The sequence below is a fragment of the Pongo pygmaeus genome, chromosome 12 (genome assembly GCF_028885625.2).
Source record: "Pongo pygmaeus isolate AG05252 chromosome 12, NHGRI_mPonPyg2-v2.0_pri, whole genome shotgun sequence".
In the NCBI taxonomy this organism is placed as follows: Eukaryota; Metazoa; Chordata; class Mammalia; order Primates; family Hominidae; genus Pongo; species Pongo pygmaeus.
The window spans coordinates 25,646,186-25,663,368 of record NC_072385.2 but is presented as its reverse complement, the minus strand read 5'-3'; the positions used below and the strand labels follow the sequence as shown (position 1 = coordinate 25,663,368).

The 17,183-nt window shown below is 36.0% G+C and overlaps 1 protein-coding gene across 1 annotated transcript in view; it reads left to right on the top strand.

Annotated features, from left to right (window-relative positions):
• Positions 1-17,183, top strand: part of LOC129030780 (ankyrin repeat domain-containing protein 36C-like) — a 175,447-nt gene that overhangs the window by 13,439 nt on the left and 144,825 nt on the right. The window contains exons 6-8 of the mRNA XM_063649066.1: positions 1,153-1,220; positions 16,813-16,841; positions 16,936-17,008. Coding sequence (XP_063505136.1) covers positions 1,153-1,220; positions 16,813-16,841; positions 16,936-17,008 — 170 coding nt within the window. The remainder of the gene's footprint in view (positions 1-1,152; positions 1,221-16,812; positions 16,842-16,935; positions 17,009-17,183) is intronic.

Sequence of the window (17,183 nt, the reverse complement as noted above, 5' to 3'; positions counted from 1 at the left end):
AATACTAAAATTGGAACAATACAGAGAAAATTAGCATGGTGAAGCATTTCATATTTTGCAGTCACGGGAAGGTCATTTGGCTGTTTGCTGGCTAGCTAAGTCATAGTTTGAATCAAAATAAAATGGGTGGCCCCTTATATTAGAATTGTGATTTTTCACTATAAAAACATTTGTGTAAGGTGATCTATAAACTGAGAATGGAGATAAGTAACACATGGGGTGTTGTGTAAATATTTTGTTAGTATGTATCTTGGAAATGAGAAAATGTCAACTTGCATCTACTTCATGGAACTTAAAAAAAATGAAAGTAGGGTTTTGTCTTCCATGTCAGTTGGAGATAACATCACTGATGGAGATTAACCATCATTCTAGCAAACATCTGCCAGTTCAGTTAGGGTCTGTAGAGAAGTAATAGTGGTAGCCCAAGCCAGATCATGACATCTGTTATTTTTCTGCCCTTGGAATTGATGAGCTCAATAATAGTGAACAATCATGTTACCTATTTTAATGAAATAATGTATTCATAAATTAATTTATTTACAAATTATGAAATAGTTGAGATGCCCTGAATTATAAGCCACAAATAATAGAACAATAAGCAAAATTAGGACTTAACATTTTTCTTAAACTGAAGCATTTGAATATTAGAACCTATGAAAAAATACACATTGGGTTTGATTTGGGATTTCAAAATAGTTTCAGCAATAAAGTTCAAGAACAAACTCCACTGCTTTACTATTTCTCTGTGAATGTTAAAAATGCTACTTCATTAAACCTATATAACAACCTAGTGAAAGAAGATAGTAAAATCTAGAAGAAGACATTGTGCCTAAGAGAAGCAACTTGTTTAAGAGCAAATACCTGTTGGCTATAGAGCCAGGACCTTCCAGTAAGAGCCAGGAAGGTGACTTTCCATTATGTCAAGCTGATGTGAGATAGTTTGCTGAGCTATACTGCCTTCACTTCATGAGTACTTCACGTGTTTTTATTATTTAATTAGAAAGGTACTAAGAAGTTTGTAGAGCTTACAGAAGAGAAGAGTATAGGATAATTAACATCCTGATATTGTTCAAGATACTCTAATAATTTAGTATATTTGGTAAATGTTTTTGATAATAGTATTAAAATATTAATTTCATTTTTTATGCATAGCATTTTTGAACTAATTTATGAATACAAAAGAAAGAAATATGAAGAGCTTTCTAGAAATAGCAATCCAGGTAAGATTTCTGATAGTGAATTACTCTTGATGGTACTACCATAGATAAAAAAGAATAAAGATGTTTTGATTACGAAAAAGCAGTTTAAAAAAATCACTGTTTAAATTGCACACATTTAAAGAATACTTAGTAGTCTAGATTTTATAATTATTTAAAAAGTTAATTGTAGGTAATTTATAATCTCAGTATTGTTTAAAAAAATTATTATTTAATTATGGTTCCTAATATTCTAGATGATCTTTTTGTGTAAATAAGAAAACAAATTTTTAAGTTATTATGTTGTAGGTTTTTTTATAGTTACATAATAATGAATTAGACTTTTTATATAATTAGAACTTCTATTTAATTTGTAAAATAAATTCTTTGCAATTACTAAATGAATCAATAATTACAGTTGGCCCTTGAACAACATGGGATTTAGTGCTGCCAATCCCCATGCTGTTGAAAATACATATTTGGTATGTTATATATATTATATATTGTATTCTGAGTACAAGAAAGTAAGCTAGAGAAAGGAAGCTTTTGCAGTAGTTAAAGCTGTAGTTTTCTTGTAGTTCGATGCTTGAACTACTATCAATCTAGTGTAAGGTGTTCACCCATCCATGGTAAAATAAAATAAATTTACTCCATTTACTCATTTTAAAATGTTGGTCTTTTTCTTGCCCCTATGCCTTCTTCATTTGTTTTACTTAATTTTTTATTTATTAAAAAATGATAATAGTTGATAGGGACTTTTTTTCCTTTGATAACCATCAGTGAAGAGGCCATGTTGATCTAGGAAATATAAACATATTTATTTGGTGGCAGTAGAAATATAAAGCAGAAGCAGAAAAGAGGTACAGTTAATATGATTTAGTGAACATTGAATGTAAAACATTAGTGGGGAGAGAGAAATCATGGATCATTCATAGGTTTCCAGGTTGTGTACTGGCCTTTATACTGCACACAAGAAAGGAGTAGGACGTGTTCACTGAATGGAGAAGTACAGCTGGTCAACAGGGAAGAATAACTTTCCTTCCCTCCAAATCTGAGGTTGGAGATGCAGATGTAGAATGATGTTATTATAATTATTAGGCAAAGTCATCGATCTCAATGAGCTGTCCATGATGCAGATGTAGAATGAGAAGCTATCCTGTGACAAAACCCTGGGAATGTCAACATTCCCTCCCCACCCCTAGGAAAAAAAGAGTTGGTAAAGGAGAATGAGCAGTGGCTAGAGAAAAGTAGGAGAGGAGTCAGAGGAAGTGATGTTGCAAAAATAAAAAAAGTGAGAATTTTAAGGAGGGAGTATCAATTCTAACAAGTAAGATTACTCAAAAGCCAATTCGATTTAACTTTTAAAAGCTCTTTGGTGGTACCCTTTTCAAAAGAACCATTTTTGAGGTGTAATGTGGGCTATTGATGTGATTGGTATGTCTGTTGTCCAAATATGGAGGAACAAATCTACCAAGATCCTGCGTAACTCTTTTGTAACTGCAGAAGCTATGTTCACAGGGTCAGGGAAAATGGTCTTGACTTCTGAGTACATGTGCCCACACTTTTACAGAATTGTCAAAACCTAAGGGTAATGTGTGAGAAAAACGGTGGTCTTCTTATCTGCTCCTTATGGAAATACTTAGTTTGTACTGAAATCCCTGATAAGTTCTTCTGGATGCATTCTGAAACAAAAGTCTGGCAGTAGTAACTGGAACCAGCTTGTCCAAAGCACATACATCCCAACTCCCTCCAACAGGGAATCATAACACAGCCGCATTTCGAGAGTTTCAAGTTTCAATCAGAAGTAGTCTACAGACATGTGCATGTGTCTTTATAGCAGCATGATTTATAATCCTTTGGGTATATACCCAGTAATGGGATGGCTGGGTCAAATGGTATTTCTAGTTCTAGATCCCTGAGGAATCGCCACACTGACTTCCACAATGGTTGAACTAGTTTACAGTCTCACCAACAGTGTAAAAGTGTTGCTATTTCTCCACATCCTCTCCAGCACCTGTTGTCTCCTGACTTTTTAATGATCGCCATTCTAACTGGTGTGAGATGGTATCTCATTGTGGTTTTGATTTGCATTTCTCTGATGGCCAGTGATGATGAGCATTTTTTCATGTGTTTTTTGGCTGCATAAATGTCTTCTTTTGAGAAGTGTCTGTTCATATCCTTCGCCCACTTTTTGATGGGGTTGTTCATTTTTTTCTTGTAAATTTGTTTGAGTTCATTGTAGATTCTGGATATTAGCCCTTTGTCAGATGAGTAGGTTGCAAAAATTTTCTCCCATTCTGTAGGTTGCCTGTTCACTCTGATGGTAGTTTCTTTTTGCTGTGCAGAAGCTCTTTAGTTTAATTAGATCCCATTTGTGAATTTTGGCTTTTGTTGCCATTGCTTTTGGTGTTTTAGACATGAAGTCCTTGTCCATGCCTATGTCCTGAATGGTATTGCCTAGGTTTTCTTCTAGAGTTTTTATGGTTTTAGGTCTAACATGTAACTCTTTAATCCATCTTGAATTAATTTTTGTATAAGGTGTAAGGAAGGGATCCAGTTTCAGCTTTCTACATATGGCTAGCCAGTTTTCCCAGCACCATTTATTAAACAGGGAATCTTTCCCCATTTCTTGTTTTTGTCAGGTTTGTCAAAGATTGATAGTTGTAGACATGAAGCATTATTTCTGATGGCTCTGTTCTGTTCCATTGATCTATATCTCTGTTTTGGTACCAGTACCATGCTGTTTTGGTTACTGTAGCCTTGTAGTATAGTTTGAAGTCAGGTAGCGTGATGCCTCCAGCTTTATTCTTTTGGCTTAGGATTGACTTGGCAATGCGGGCTCTTTTTTGGTTCAATATGAACTTCAAAGTAGTTTTTTCCAGTTCTGTGAAGAAAGTCATTGGTAGCTTGATGGGGATGGCATTGAATCTATAAATTACCTTGGGCAGTATGGCCATTTTCACGATATTGATTCTTCCTGCCCATGAACATGGAATGTTCTTCCATTTGTTTGTATCCTCTTTTATTTCATTGAGCAGTGGTTTGTAGCTATTCACAATAGCAAAGACATGGAACCAACCCAAATGTCCAACAATGATAGACTGGATTAAGAAAATGTGGCACATATACACCATGGAATACTATGCAGCCATAAAAAATGATGAGTTCATGTCCTTTGCAGGGACATGGATGAAGCTGGAAACCATCATTCTCAGCAAACTATGACAAGGACAAAAAACCAAACACCGCATGTTCTCACTCATAGGTGGGAACTGAACAATGAGAACACATGGACACAGGAAGGGGAATATCACACACCGGGGACTGTTTTGGGGTGGGGGAGGGGGGAGGGATAACATTAGGAGATCTACCTAATGCTAAATGACGAGTTAATGGGTGCAGCACACCAACATGTCACATGTATACATATGTAGCAAACCTGCACATTGTGCACATGTACCCTAAAACTTAAAGTATATATATACAAAAAAAGAAGTAGCCTATAGATGAGCAGTTTGGAGAAGCTGACATCTTTTATATAATGTCATGGAGAAAAATATAAGGTGATATGCTAAGTACACCAAGTCTCTGTGTTCTGGGACACTTTGTTTTAGTGCAGTTCCCTTTTCATGACCTCTTGTAATATCTCTGCTTTTACTGTTTTCTTTTGAATTTCATCCCTAAAGAAAATATTATTAGATCACATTTCTAACATAGATATTTTTGACAACTATATATGATTTTCTTTTAAGAGAATTAGCTACCTATTCTAAAGTATATCTGGTATTCTATTAATCTTTAATGTTAAACTTCTTTGTATCTTTAGCACAATGACAGTGTAAGTGATGCTGGTCCTTTAAGATTTTAAGTTTCTTTTAAATTTTCAAACTTTAAATGTCTTTTAAATTTTCAGATTAATTTCAGACACTTAAGGTGTCTTTTAAATTTTCAAACTTGACATAGTTTTAATGTAAAACACTTTTCTGGTATTATATTTCTTCAAATATTGGTAATCTGTTACTTAGCTGGAATATTTGGTCAGTTGGATTACCACACTTTTAACCATCTATATATAACTTTCTTGATTTTTTTTTTTTTTGAGATTGAGTCTTTTGCTGTTTCCCAGGCTGGAGTGCAATAGTGTGATCATAGCTCACTGCAGCCTCAAACTTCTGGGTTCAAGTGGTCCTCCTACCTCAGCCTCCTAAATCGCTGAGACTGCTACAAGCATATGGCACCACAACAAACTAACTTTTTTATTTTTTATTTTTTTAGAGACAAGGGTCTCTCTCTGTTGCCCAGGCTAGTCTCAAACTTTTGGCTTCAAGTGATCCTCCTGCCTCAGCCTCCCAAAGTGCTGGAATTATAGTCATGAGCCATCGTGCTGGTCCATAACTTCCTTTATTCCCCAAAATGAGTTTAAAGTCCTATTGGCCCTTAATAATAAAAACCCACTGTTTGGGAGGAGAAGTGGATAACTCATCCTACATTTTAAATGCAGTTTTTGACTTTTTGACCTGTTCTGTGAAGAACTGCCTTTAACAGACGATTTTTAGTTTTAATAGATATTTTTAGTTTTATAAGAACTTAAGAAAAAAGATTAGAAACAAATTAAATGAGCTCTATGATCGATAGTACAGTATTGTATCCAATGGCTACGTATATTTCTATAATTATCACAATGACCTGAATGATGCAAATTATTTTACGTATGTTTTTATTAATAGATTTTTTTTTTTTGAGACTGAGTCTCGCTCTGTTGCCCAGGCTGGAGTGCAGTGGCGTGATCTCGGCTCACTGCAACCTCTGCCTCCTGGGTTCAAGCGCTTCTCCTGCCTCAGCCTCCCAAGTAGCTGGGACTACAGGCATGCACCACCATGCCCAGCTAATTTTTATATTTTTAGTAGAGACGGGGTTTCACCATGTTAGCCAGGATGGTCTCCATCTCCTGACCTTGTGATTTGCCCGCCTCAGCTTCCCAAAGTGTTTGGATTACAGGCGTGAGCCACCGCCCCCAGCCTACTAATACATTTTAGAGACAGGGTCTCACTCTGTTTCCCAGGTTGGAGTGCAATGGTTGTTCACAGGCACAATCTCCACTGCAGCCTCAAACTTTTGATCTCAAGCAATCTTCCTGCCTCAGCCGTTGGAGTAGTTGGGACTACAGGTGCGTGTCATTGCACCTGGCCTGATCCCCAGTTATTGTAAAAGAAACCTTGGTGAGTTGAAGACAATTGGCTGTGATCTTTTTGTTTCTTTTCTAGAAGCTTTCATACTATGGGATATATTTTTAATCATCCATATTCTCAATTTTTTATTCTGGTTAAAATAGGATTGCTGCTTGTTTTTCATTATTTTTTGGCATAATTATTTGTATTCCTTTATGGATTTATTCATGCGGAAATACAGGAATCTCAAAGGCAACTGTTAAGGAAAACAGATTAGGGAAAGGTATTCTATAAACAGCCTTCTGATTGTTGTCACAGGTCACATCACCTTAAAGAAAACTAATTCATATAATGCCATTATGTCAGAGTTTCCCAAGACCACCTCTGTGTTTGGTGATTCACTTGGAAGGACTCAGCAAACAGTCCTACTCTGGGCTTTGATTTGTTACAGTGAAAGAATACAAAGTAAAATTGGCTCAGGGCAAAGGGGCATGTGGCAAGTCTTGGGGAAGCCGGGCACAAGCTTCCGGGAGCCGTCTCCTGTGGCATCACCAGGATGTGCTGAATTCCTGCAGCTTCGAGTTTTGACAGCACGTGGGCACTATTGTCTACCAGTTTGAGTCTGACTAGAGACTTACACAGTATCCAAGGTTTTTACGGAAGCTGGTTACATAGGCATTCTCTCTCACACATACGCACAAATTCCACACTTCCAGAAGAAAAGCAGCTGTTCAGAGTCAACCACATTGTTTATGCAAACAATTTAGGTACAGTGAGCTACTTTTCTCAGGAAATGGTGACAAACCTTTAAAATGCAAATTTCCAAACACCAGCGAAGGGCCAGTTTTGCATGTAAGCCTTTCTAAGAATGACTGTCTTATGACTGTTATATGGACTATTTTCTTCACAGCAGTTACAGCCCCAACTTAACTTTAGATGTCTTAAAAATTCTATTTGATAGTGAATAACATGGTAATATAACATAGCATGGTGCTTATTTCATTTGCGTCAGTTGCAACTTAATATGAAATATTAAGTTTCTGTGCTGTTAGATTTTGGAATTTTGGTGAATATTTAACAGGTTTCTATACAGAAGTTACTATGGCAATATTAGGCAATTATAATCTGTTCTTATTCGATTAACCTTTCAGTAAAATGGTTAGATAAATTAAGTAACGATTTCTCATTTAAAATTAAAATAAAAAATTTGTTTCATTTTAATTATATAGATGGTTCAGTTTTGTTTTATATTTTATTAAATTTCTCTTTATAATTATGAAATTTAAAAAATCAATCATTTATCAGTTATTTTCTTGCCTGTTAATACAGCTAAATTATTTGCTTTATGTACTTTTATATACTATAATTCTGGAGAGAATATTCATATTGTGTTTCAAATTGAGTACATCTTGCTATAATATATGGTAATATATTATAGCAATATGTTAGTAATAGAAGATTCAGTGAAAATCTTTTAAAAAAATTAATAACTTTATTTTAAGAGCAGTTTTATATTCTCAGCAATATTGAAAAGAACCTAAAGAGATTTTTCATATATGCCATCACCCCTCACGTGCATAGCTCCCCCCATTATCAATATCTCCCACCTGAGTGGTACATTTGTTACAACTGAGAAGCTTACATTGATGCATCATAATAATCACCCAAAGTCCATAGTTTATATTTAAGTTCCCTCTTGGTATTGTACCTTCTATAAAGTTGGACAAATGTATAATAAATGTACCCGCCATTAGAATACTTTCGCTGCCCTGAAATTTGTCTCTCTTTTTTTATTCCTCCCTCCCAACTAACCCCTGTCAACTACTAATATTTTTGCTGTCTCCACAGTTTTGATATGTCCAGCATAGTCATATATTAAGGATAATATAGTGGATATCTTTTTCAATATTACAAAACATAAATTTCCAAGATAATTGAATGTATTCAATTAAGCTATCCATTGTGCTTTTTTGCTTTTAGTTTATTAATGTAGGATTTAATGGCATATGTTTACATGTTGAAAAAGCATAATTTATATAGACATTTGCCACATAATGGGGAGGGTTGAGGAAAATGACTTCATGCTGTGTACTACACAGCACTAACTGGATCATCCTTCTCTGTGAGATGGGTCCAGACAGATTAGCAGTGGAAAGGGACAATCTCAAGAGGTTGTACTTTATAAAACTGGAGTCAGAAAGTCTTCCCTATTTACCTTGCAGTTGGAAATAAGACCAGCTAGTGAATACTATAGTCATACAATATGTTTCTTATTCACCTTCTTTCTTTGAGGGATCAGTTTGAAAACAGTCTATATTATTATAACATGACTCATAACTAGGTTCTCCATCATGAAAAATGCCAAGAGAGTCATACTATTTTTGTTTACATAAAGTGACAAAGATTTGTTGTTGTTGTTGTTTTTCCCACTAGGTAGTGAGACAACTGTTGGCACATCTTGGTAGCTCCAGTGAGTTTATGGTTCCTTTATATATATTTTATATATTAGAAAGTGCTCCCTGGCAACTTGCCATACCATTCCCAGTGTTTCTTTATAAGCTTCTCTCTGACAAGGAAACAAGACTCAGATTGGATAAGCTTTTAAGGGAATGATATTTTCTCTGTGTGTGTTTTTTTGAAGGAGCTAAAAATGAAAGCTGAATTTAAGCATTGTTTGTGCCTTACATAGGGTGAATGAATAGCTAGAACTAAGCAAACTTACCAGAATCTTCCCTAGGAGAGGATTAGTGAGAGTAAGGACGCTGATCTCTCTTAGGCTCTTCTGCACTGGCAGCTGAAAAGTCTTTGCAGGGATCCTTGACCCTGGTCTGTATCCTGTGTTTTGCCATAGAATAGAGTACAGTTTTCATAGACCTAGATTTTTTGAATTAGAGTGCTTTATCCTAAATAGTTTAAACTGAAGAGGTGGAGAAACTGTTGTGTTTCAACAAAATAAGTACAGTAATTTCCTCTTATACATAGGGGATACATTTCAAGACCCTTAGTGAATGCCTGAAAACATGAATGGTGCTGAACTCTATGTGTACAATAATTTTTAAAAATACATATATATCTATAATAAAACAATGCATAAATTAGGCACAATAAGAGATTAATAATATCTAATGGTAAAGTAGATCAATTGTAACAATATACTGTAATAAAAGTTACGTGAATGTGAGCTCACAAAATATCATGTACTATAGTCACCCTACTTTCTGCACTGATGTGAGATGATAAAATGGCTATGTGATAAGTGAGGCAAATGCAATAGGCATTGCCATGTAGTCTTAGGCTACTATTGACCTTCTATTTGACTATATGTCAGAAAGAATATCATCTGCCTCACGTGATCTTGGATCCGTGAGCCATGATGATATTGTTGGTTGGATGTTAGGTACAGATTATGTCAATGACTAATAAGCAGCTATCACATATAATGTGTATGCACTTGACAAAGGGACGATTCACATCTTGGGCAGACTGGGATGTAATGGCTCAAATTTTGTCATACTACTCAGAATCTTATGCAATTTAAACCTTATGATGTATATACATCTGGAATTTTATTTATGGACCATGGTTGACCATGGGTAACTGAATCTGCAGTCAATAAAACCGCCAATGTCATATTATGAAATATATATTTGGTCTTCAACCCCATTTTCTGTCATACAATTCCTAAAATCCTCAGAATTTCCAACATGATATCATTTGTATGCTAATGATTGACTTATGGCAGGCAGCCTCCAGATGGCTTCAGGGTGGGGCTCATCATCAGAGTGATCAGGGTGTGATTAGAGGGTTGGGACTTCCAGCCCCACCCCTCACCTCCTGGGATGTGAGAGGGGCTGAATGTTCAATTAATCAGTCATGCCTGTGTAATGAAGCTTTCATAAAATCCCAAAAGGATTGGATTTGGAGAGCATCCAGGTAGCCGTATTCAGCTACCTGGATGCTCTCCAATACATGGAGGCATACGGAGAATAAATGGATGTTCCCAGAGGGTGAGTGCCCTGGGAGGACATGGAAGCATGTTACTTTCCCCCCATATCTTGCACTATGCATCTCTTTATCTGTATCCTTTAATATTCTTTATAAGAAACTGGTAAATGTGTTTCCACGAGTTCTCTGAGCCACTCTAGTAAATTAATCAAACCAAAGGGGGGGTCCTGGGAAACCCAATTTGAAGTCCAACTGGAAGTTGATTAGAAGTTCTGGAGGCCCAGACTTGTAACTGCTGTGGGGGACTAGCCTTGTGGTACTGAGCCCTCAACCTGTGGGATCTGACACAATCCCCAAGTAGATAGTGTCAGAATTAGAGGGCACCCATCAGAATTGATTGTTTCATTGTTGCTGGGGAAAAATACATCTTTGGTCACAGAAATCTTCTGCGTTGATTATTGTTGTTGCGGTGTGAGAGAAGAAGAACATCATGTTGAATATGTGTTTTCTACACATACAGCAGATAAGGGGGACTGCTGTTCTAGCTGCTCCTGGTTCATTTGTCCAGAAATCATGTTCTTTGACAATGCCTGCTCATTATATTGATTCTACTGATGATGCCATTTTCTGTCAGTCTGATATGATTCTGTTAGAATTATGACTATTTTATACTGCAATTCACTTGTAAGGTAACAAATTTTGATAATATATTCTTCTTTGCATTTGATAAGTATATGCTAAGCACATAAGAAAGGAAATAAGAGTTCTTAATTCATTAGTTGCCTACAAATAGTATAAATAATAATTTTAGTATAGCCTCCAAGTGTGTTTTTAAAGAACTGCTTTGTAACAAATCATGAGAGTCTCTGTAATAAAGCATCAAAGTCTTTTTTTTTTTACATTTTCTTTTTCTTTTTTTTATTATTATTATACTTTAGGTTTTATGGTACATGTGCGCAATGTGCAGGTAAGTTACATATGTAATCATTTTTGATAAAGCGTCAAAGTCTTATACTTTTTTTCCTGCAAGGTCTAAGGCATGTACCAAAGTTCATGATTTTTTTTTTCTGTTGAGATGAAGTCTCACTCTGTCACCCAGGCTGGAGTGGAATGGCACAATCTCGGCTCACTGCAACCTCTGCCTCCTGGGTTCAAGCGATTCTCCTGTCTCAGCCTCCCGAGTAGCTGGGATTACATACGTGTGCCACCACACTTGGCTAATTTTTTTTTTCTACTTTTGTTGAGATGGGGTTTCACCATGTTTGGCCAGGCTGGTCTCAAACTTTTGACCTTATGTGATCCACCTGCCTTGGCCTCCCAAAATGCTGAGATCACAGGTATGAGCCACTGTGCCCAGCCTGCATTATTTTTTTTAATAAAGAGTCTTGCTATGTTGCCCAGGCTGTTCTCAAACTCCTGGGCTTCTCACGTGATACTTCTGCCTCAGCCTTCTGAGTAGCTGAGATTATAGGAACAAGCCACTGTACATATATATAGATATACACACACCAAGTATATGCCCAGTAATGGGATAACTGGCTGAAATGGTATTTCTGGTTCTAGATCCTTGAGGAACCACCACACTGTCTTCCACAATGGTTGAACTAATTAACACTCTCACCAACAGTGTAAAAGCATTCCTATTTCTCCACATCTGCTCCAGCATCTGTTGTTTCCTGACCTTTAACGATTGCCATTCTAAATGGCGTGAGATGATATCTCATTGTGGTTTTGATTTGCATTTCTCTAATGATCAGTGATGATGACCTTTTTTTCAGATGTTTGTTGGCTGCATAAATGTATTCTTTTGAGAAGTGTCTGTTCATATCCTTTGCCCACTTTTTGATGAGATTATTTGTTCTTTTCTTGTAAATTTGTTTAAGTTCCTTGTAGATTCTAGATATTAGGCCTTTGTCAGATGGACAGATTGCAAACATTTCCTCCCATTCTGTAGGTTGCCTTTTCACTCTGATCATAGTATTGGAAGTTCTGGCCAGGGTAATCAGGCAAGAGAAAGAAATAAATGGTATTCAAATAGGAAGAAGGGAAGTCAAATTGTCTCTGTTTCCAGATGACATGATTGTATATTTAGAAAACCAAATTGTCTCAGCCCCAAATCTCCTTCAGCTGATAAGCAGCTTCCTCATAGTCTCAGGATACAAAGTCAATGTGCAAAATTCACAAGTATTCCTATACACCAGTAATAGAGCGCTAAATCATGAGTGAACTCCCATACACAACTACTACAAAGAGAATAAAATAGCAAGGAATACAACTCACAAGGGATTTGAAGGACCTCTTTAAGGAGAACTATAAACCACCACTCAAGGAAATAAGAGGACACAAACAAATGGAAAAACATTCCATGCTCATGGTTAGGAAGAATCAATATCTTGAAAATGGCCATACTGCCCAAAGTAATTTGTAGGTTCAATGCTATACCCATCAAGCAACCATTGACTTTCTTCACAGAATTAGAAAAAACTACTTTGAATTTCATATGGAACCAAAAAAGCCCATATAGCCAAGACAATCCTAAGCAAAAAGAACAAAACTGGAGGCATCATGCTACCTGACTTCAAACTATACTACAAGGCTACAGTAATGAAAACAGCATGGTACTGGTACCAAAAGAGATATATAGACCAATGGAACAGAACAGAGCCCACAGAAATAATGCCATACATCTACACCATCTGATCTTTGACAAACCTGACAAAAGCAATGGGGAAAGGATTCCCTATTTAATAAATGGTGTTGGGAAAACTGGCTAGCCTTATGCAGGAAACTGAAACTGGACCCCTTCCTTACACTTTATACAAAAATTAACTCAAGATGCATTAAAGACTTAAAAGTAAGTTCTAAATGTATAAAAACCCTGGATGAAAACCTAGGCAGTACCATTCAGGACATAGGCATGGGCAAATACTTCATGACTAAAACACCAAAAGCAATGGCAACAAAAGCCAAAATTGACAAATGGGATCTAATTAAACTAAAGAACATGTGTGCAGTTTTATTTGGGAGTGTGTGGGGTACCTCTGAGTTTTAAAAATGCTTTCCTGACTCTTTGGTAGACATAGCCTTTTAAGACAGTCATTCTGAGCTGTTACGGTCTTAGGGTTTTCTATACTACTAAAACTTATTGATGACATGTAACCAAGAACTTGAATTAAATTTTTTTTTAAAAAAGAAAAAGAAATCACCCAAATGCACATTAAAAACCTCTTACAACATATGTGCACGTTCATAGATAACATGTAGAACTTGATTGTGTGTATTAAAACCTTGTAGAAAAGTTCAGACAGTGCACACAATGACTGCAACTTGGTCTTTGTAAAATCAGTGATATATATTTCAGATCTATCCACGTTGACCCAGTGAGGTATTTGATTTATTGTATGATCTAATGATATGCCATGTGATGACTGCGGCATATTTAATTATGCTCTCTTCATGCTGATACCATATGCGCATAAATATGATGACATACCAGCATGGATATGCTTATGTGGTTGCTTTTATTGATTTGTACTATATTAGAAATGAAACAGAAGTATTGGAAATCCTAGCAAGCATAGCTGTATCTCTCCCATGGCTGTGTTGATTGCAACTGTCTTTTTGACATGTCATGACCCTGAGAAAATCCAGTGTGTGCTTTTCAGAGAATGACAGTAAGGAGAGGAAATGGCCAATGGTCAAAGAGTTACTTGTCCCCTCGGCTCCCCCTCATGAATGTTAAACTCTAAACTACTCAGGTCACAATTTAGAACCCCTTTGTTGATCCCTATAGAGTGTTCCCGGATGTCAAATGACAAATAGGCCCTTGAAGAAAAAACACCCTGTAAAGCCATATTGCTCTGGTTTTTGTGTGTGAATGTGTGTGTTTGTGTGTGTGTGTGTATTTTTTTCTCTTCTGAAAACTGTAAATAGAACAATTTTCATTACAAATGAAAATATTTCTGTTCCATATTTATTTCCTGTCTCATGGCACTCTGCTCTTCTTGGATCTAGTAAGAATCTCAGCGTGTCTTATTTATACCTGCAAAAAATTACATCATTCTTCATTTTTCATGTCAATTACTGACATGTTTTCAAGTCTTCACAAGTTATTTCTGAAGATGTTGGTGCATTGAGGAGAGGCAGTGTCATTGTAGTTAAAGAAGTTTTTAAATAGGTTATGTTCAATAACATTTCAGAGCCTGTTTCTCTGGAAGGCATAGACATAGTGGTTTTATGCATAGTTAAACATAAAATAGCTCCACAACGTCTTGTGTACATGAAAGTGTTCATATCCTGGAAGATTCTAATTTACTACTCAGTACTGTCTCCTGGAGAGGAAAATAGGTAAGATAGGCTTCTGAGCCTATGATAATAACTCATAATATGAGGTGAAAGCATAGAGACAAAATGAGAGATGATAGATACTCAAACCGATGTGAGTGAAGAACAGCTGTGAAACAGAGTGTCTATGGGAGAGAGAAGGCCATGGGGCTGCTTTTGTGAAGAAGGAATTTGTACACATTAGTCAAGTGTCTGATACATTTAACATTTTAATAAAGCAAAACCTTATCTTCACATGTGTCAGAATGGGATTGTACAGATGTCACAATACAGTAGTGGTGAGAATAATGAAGAAATGAATGTGGAGGGCAAAGAATGAAGTCCACCAATGTGGATATTAGATTTATGAACGAAAAAGAGTGTATGTCAAATTGGGCAGAACAAAGAAGGCAGCTAGCTAGGTAATTTGGAGGTTTCTGATGAGGAGACTTGTGGGAAGTCACTTAATGGAAAGCAGAAGTTAGAAGGATGAGGGTGACCCACAGGGTTTCATTTCTCCTCCCTAGAAGTTTTGCACATCAATGATATGTGCTTCGTTCACATCAGTTAGCATATTGAGATGCAGCTTAATCTAGAAAAAGTGTTTTTTTTTTCTTTAGGAAAGCTGTGTTTGCTGAGGTAGTTATTTCATAAAAGGACCTGAGAGACCCCTATGGTATATTATATCAAACTAGCTTTAGAAACAAAGTAATAAAAGAATGTATATCTTGAGTACTAAAAAAAAACTACCAATATTCTTGGCAATCATGACATATATATATACACATATATGTACATATTTGGTTGGTTATTAATAAGAAAAGAAGTCTCTTGTGATTTAGAGATTTTGTTTACCTTATTTACACGGGAATCTGATTATGCATGATTTCTTTGACATGTATGTTCTTGCAAACTGGAAAAAGAGATGGCAAAAGAGCTGAACTGCTGAATCCGGGAAATGTAGGAATATTAGGAGCCTTCATGAGTACAAAGAAAATGATTTTTAAAATTATGACTCTAAGTATAACTGAACTCACTTCAGATGCATTTAGAATATTTGCATAAAAGATGATTTGATTTTTGCTGCTCCAGAAACTACTGGAAGAAGGAAAGAGTACTAGAATTCAGATAAACCACAGTGACTCCTTACTTCTCTTTGTTACTATTGAGAATCAGAGACATAGATTTTGTTGATATTAGTTATTCAAATGAAATAAACATGAATGTGCATACATTGGCTTTGTTTTTCAAGGAGCTAACTTTTGGATACAATAGCAATTTAATGAAAATACTTTAGAGAATAACATGATCCTTCAAACCAGATTATTTTAGAAACAAAAATAATGTTGAATTCATTAACTGATTCATAAAATGGTTATTTTCAATGAATATTGGAGTCATTTCCAAATGTGAAAGCTTATTAATATCTAATGCTTGTAGCAGTTTTATTTTGTAGAAGTATGTCAATATTGATAAATGATGATACTTTTTATTGAGGTTTATATATTATACCTTATGGCCGTGAGTGGATGAAAAAACTTTCAGAAGGCTAAACTAGAGAACACAAGAAACTTGGGCAGTTATTACACCACTTGGGTCCGAGAAATAATGAATACTGTCTACTAGGATTCACCAAACATATATCCAAGCTGATCAATTTAGGACACTTCCACTGAGGAGATGTGAAGTGCGCATTCAGCTGAAGTGTCATTGTAATTGTGTACCTTCTCAGTTATCAGGCAAGTTAAAGAGCATGATGAATGGTTGTAGTATAATGGTGTATTTCCTTCTCATCTCTTGCACTAAAGACATGTGAGAGCATGTGTCACCTGCTTTGACATTGATTCCCAGGTGCATGAGTTGCTCCTCTGTTTTTAGACCACATTTGTTTTTAGCCCTCCGCATAGCCACATTGGTACTGACACTGTTTCATTTTAGTTTTAGACATATGACAAATCATATCACTTTTGAAATTGTAAGTGTATATTTCATGAAGCCTGTATTGGTGTTCTCTTCAGTGTATTTCTGTCATGTTCCAGTCCCAAGACACAAAGTATAAAACATAAAAACCTAAACTAATATGGGCAGGAGGATACAGCTTGATGGTAACAGTGCATGAATGTATGGATAATTTTATCATATTTACATATGATTGATTATGTATCCCTTTTGCTTTTCAGTGTCTTCTCAGGAACAACCAGCCTTGAAGGTAATTACACATTCATTTCTGTTTTGAACTATTAACTATATAGTCTGTGAAATATACCTTATGTATTGATTATTTTGTTTGAAATCCCATTCAGGCTACAAGTGGCGAGGAAGATTCTGTTTCAAATATAGCCACAGAAATAAAGGATGGAGAAAAATCTGGGACAGGTAATTTTGCAATACACATTTAATGTCATGCTCACTCAGGATAGAAGATAACTTCTCTTCCCTGAATAAATCGCAGGGGGCTCATTGAATCTGCACATTCTGATTCAGCAGCCCTGAGATTCTGCATTTGTAATAAGTTCTCGGGTGACGCTGACGCTACCGGTCCTTGGCCATG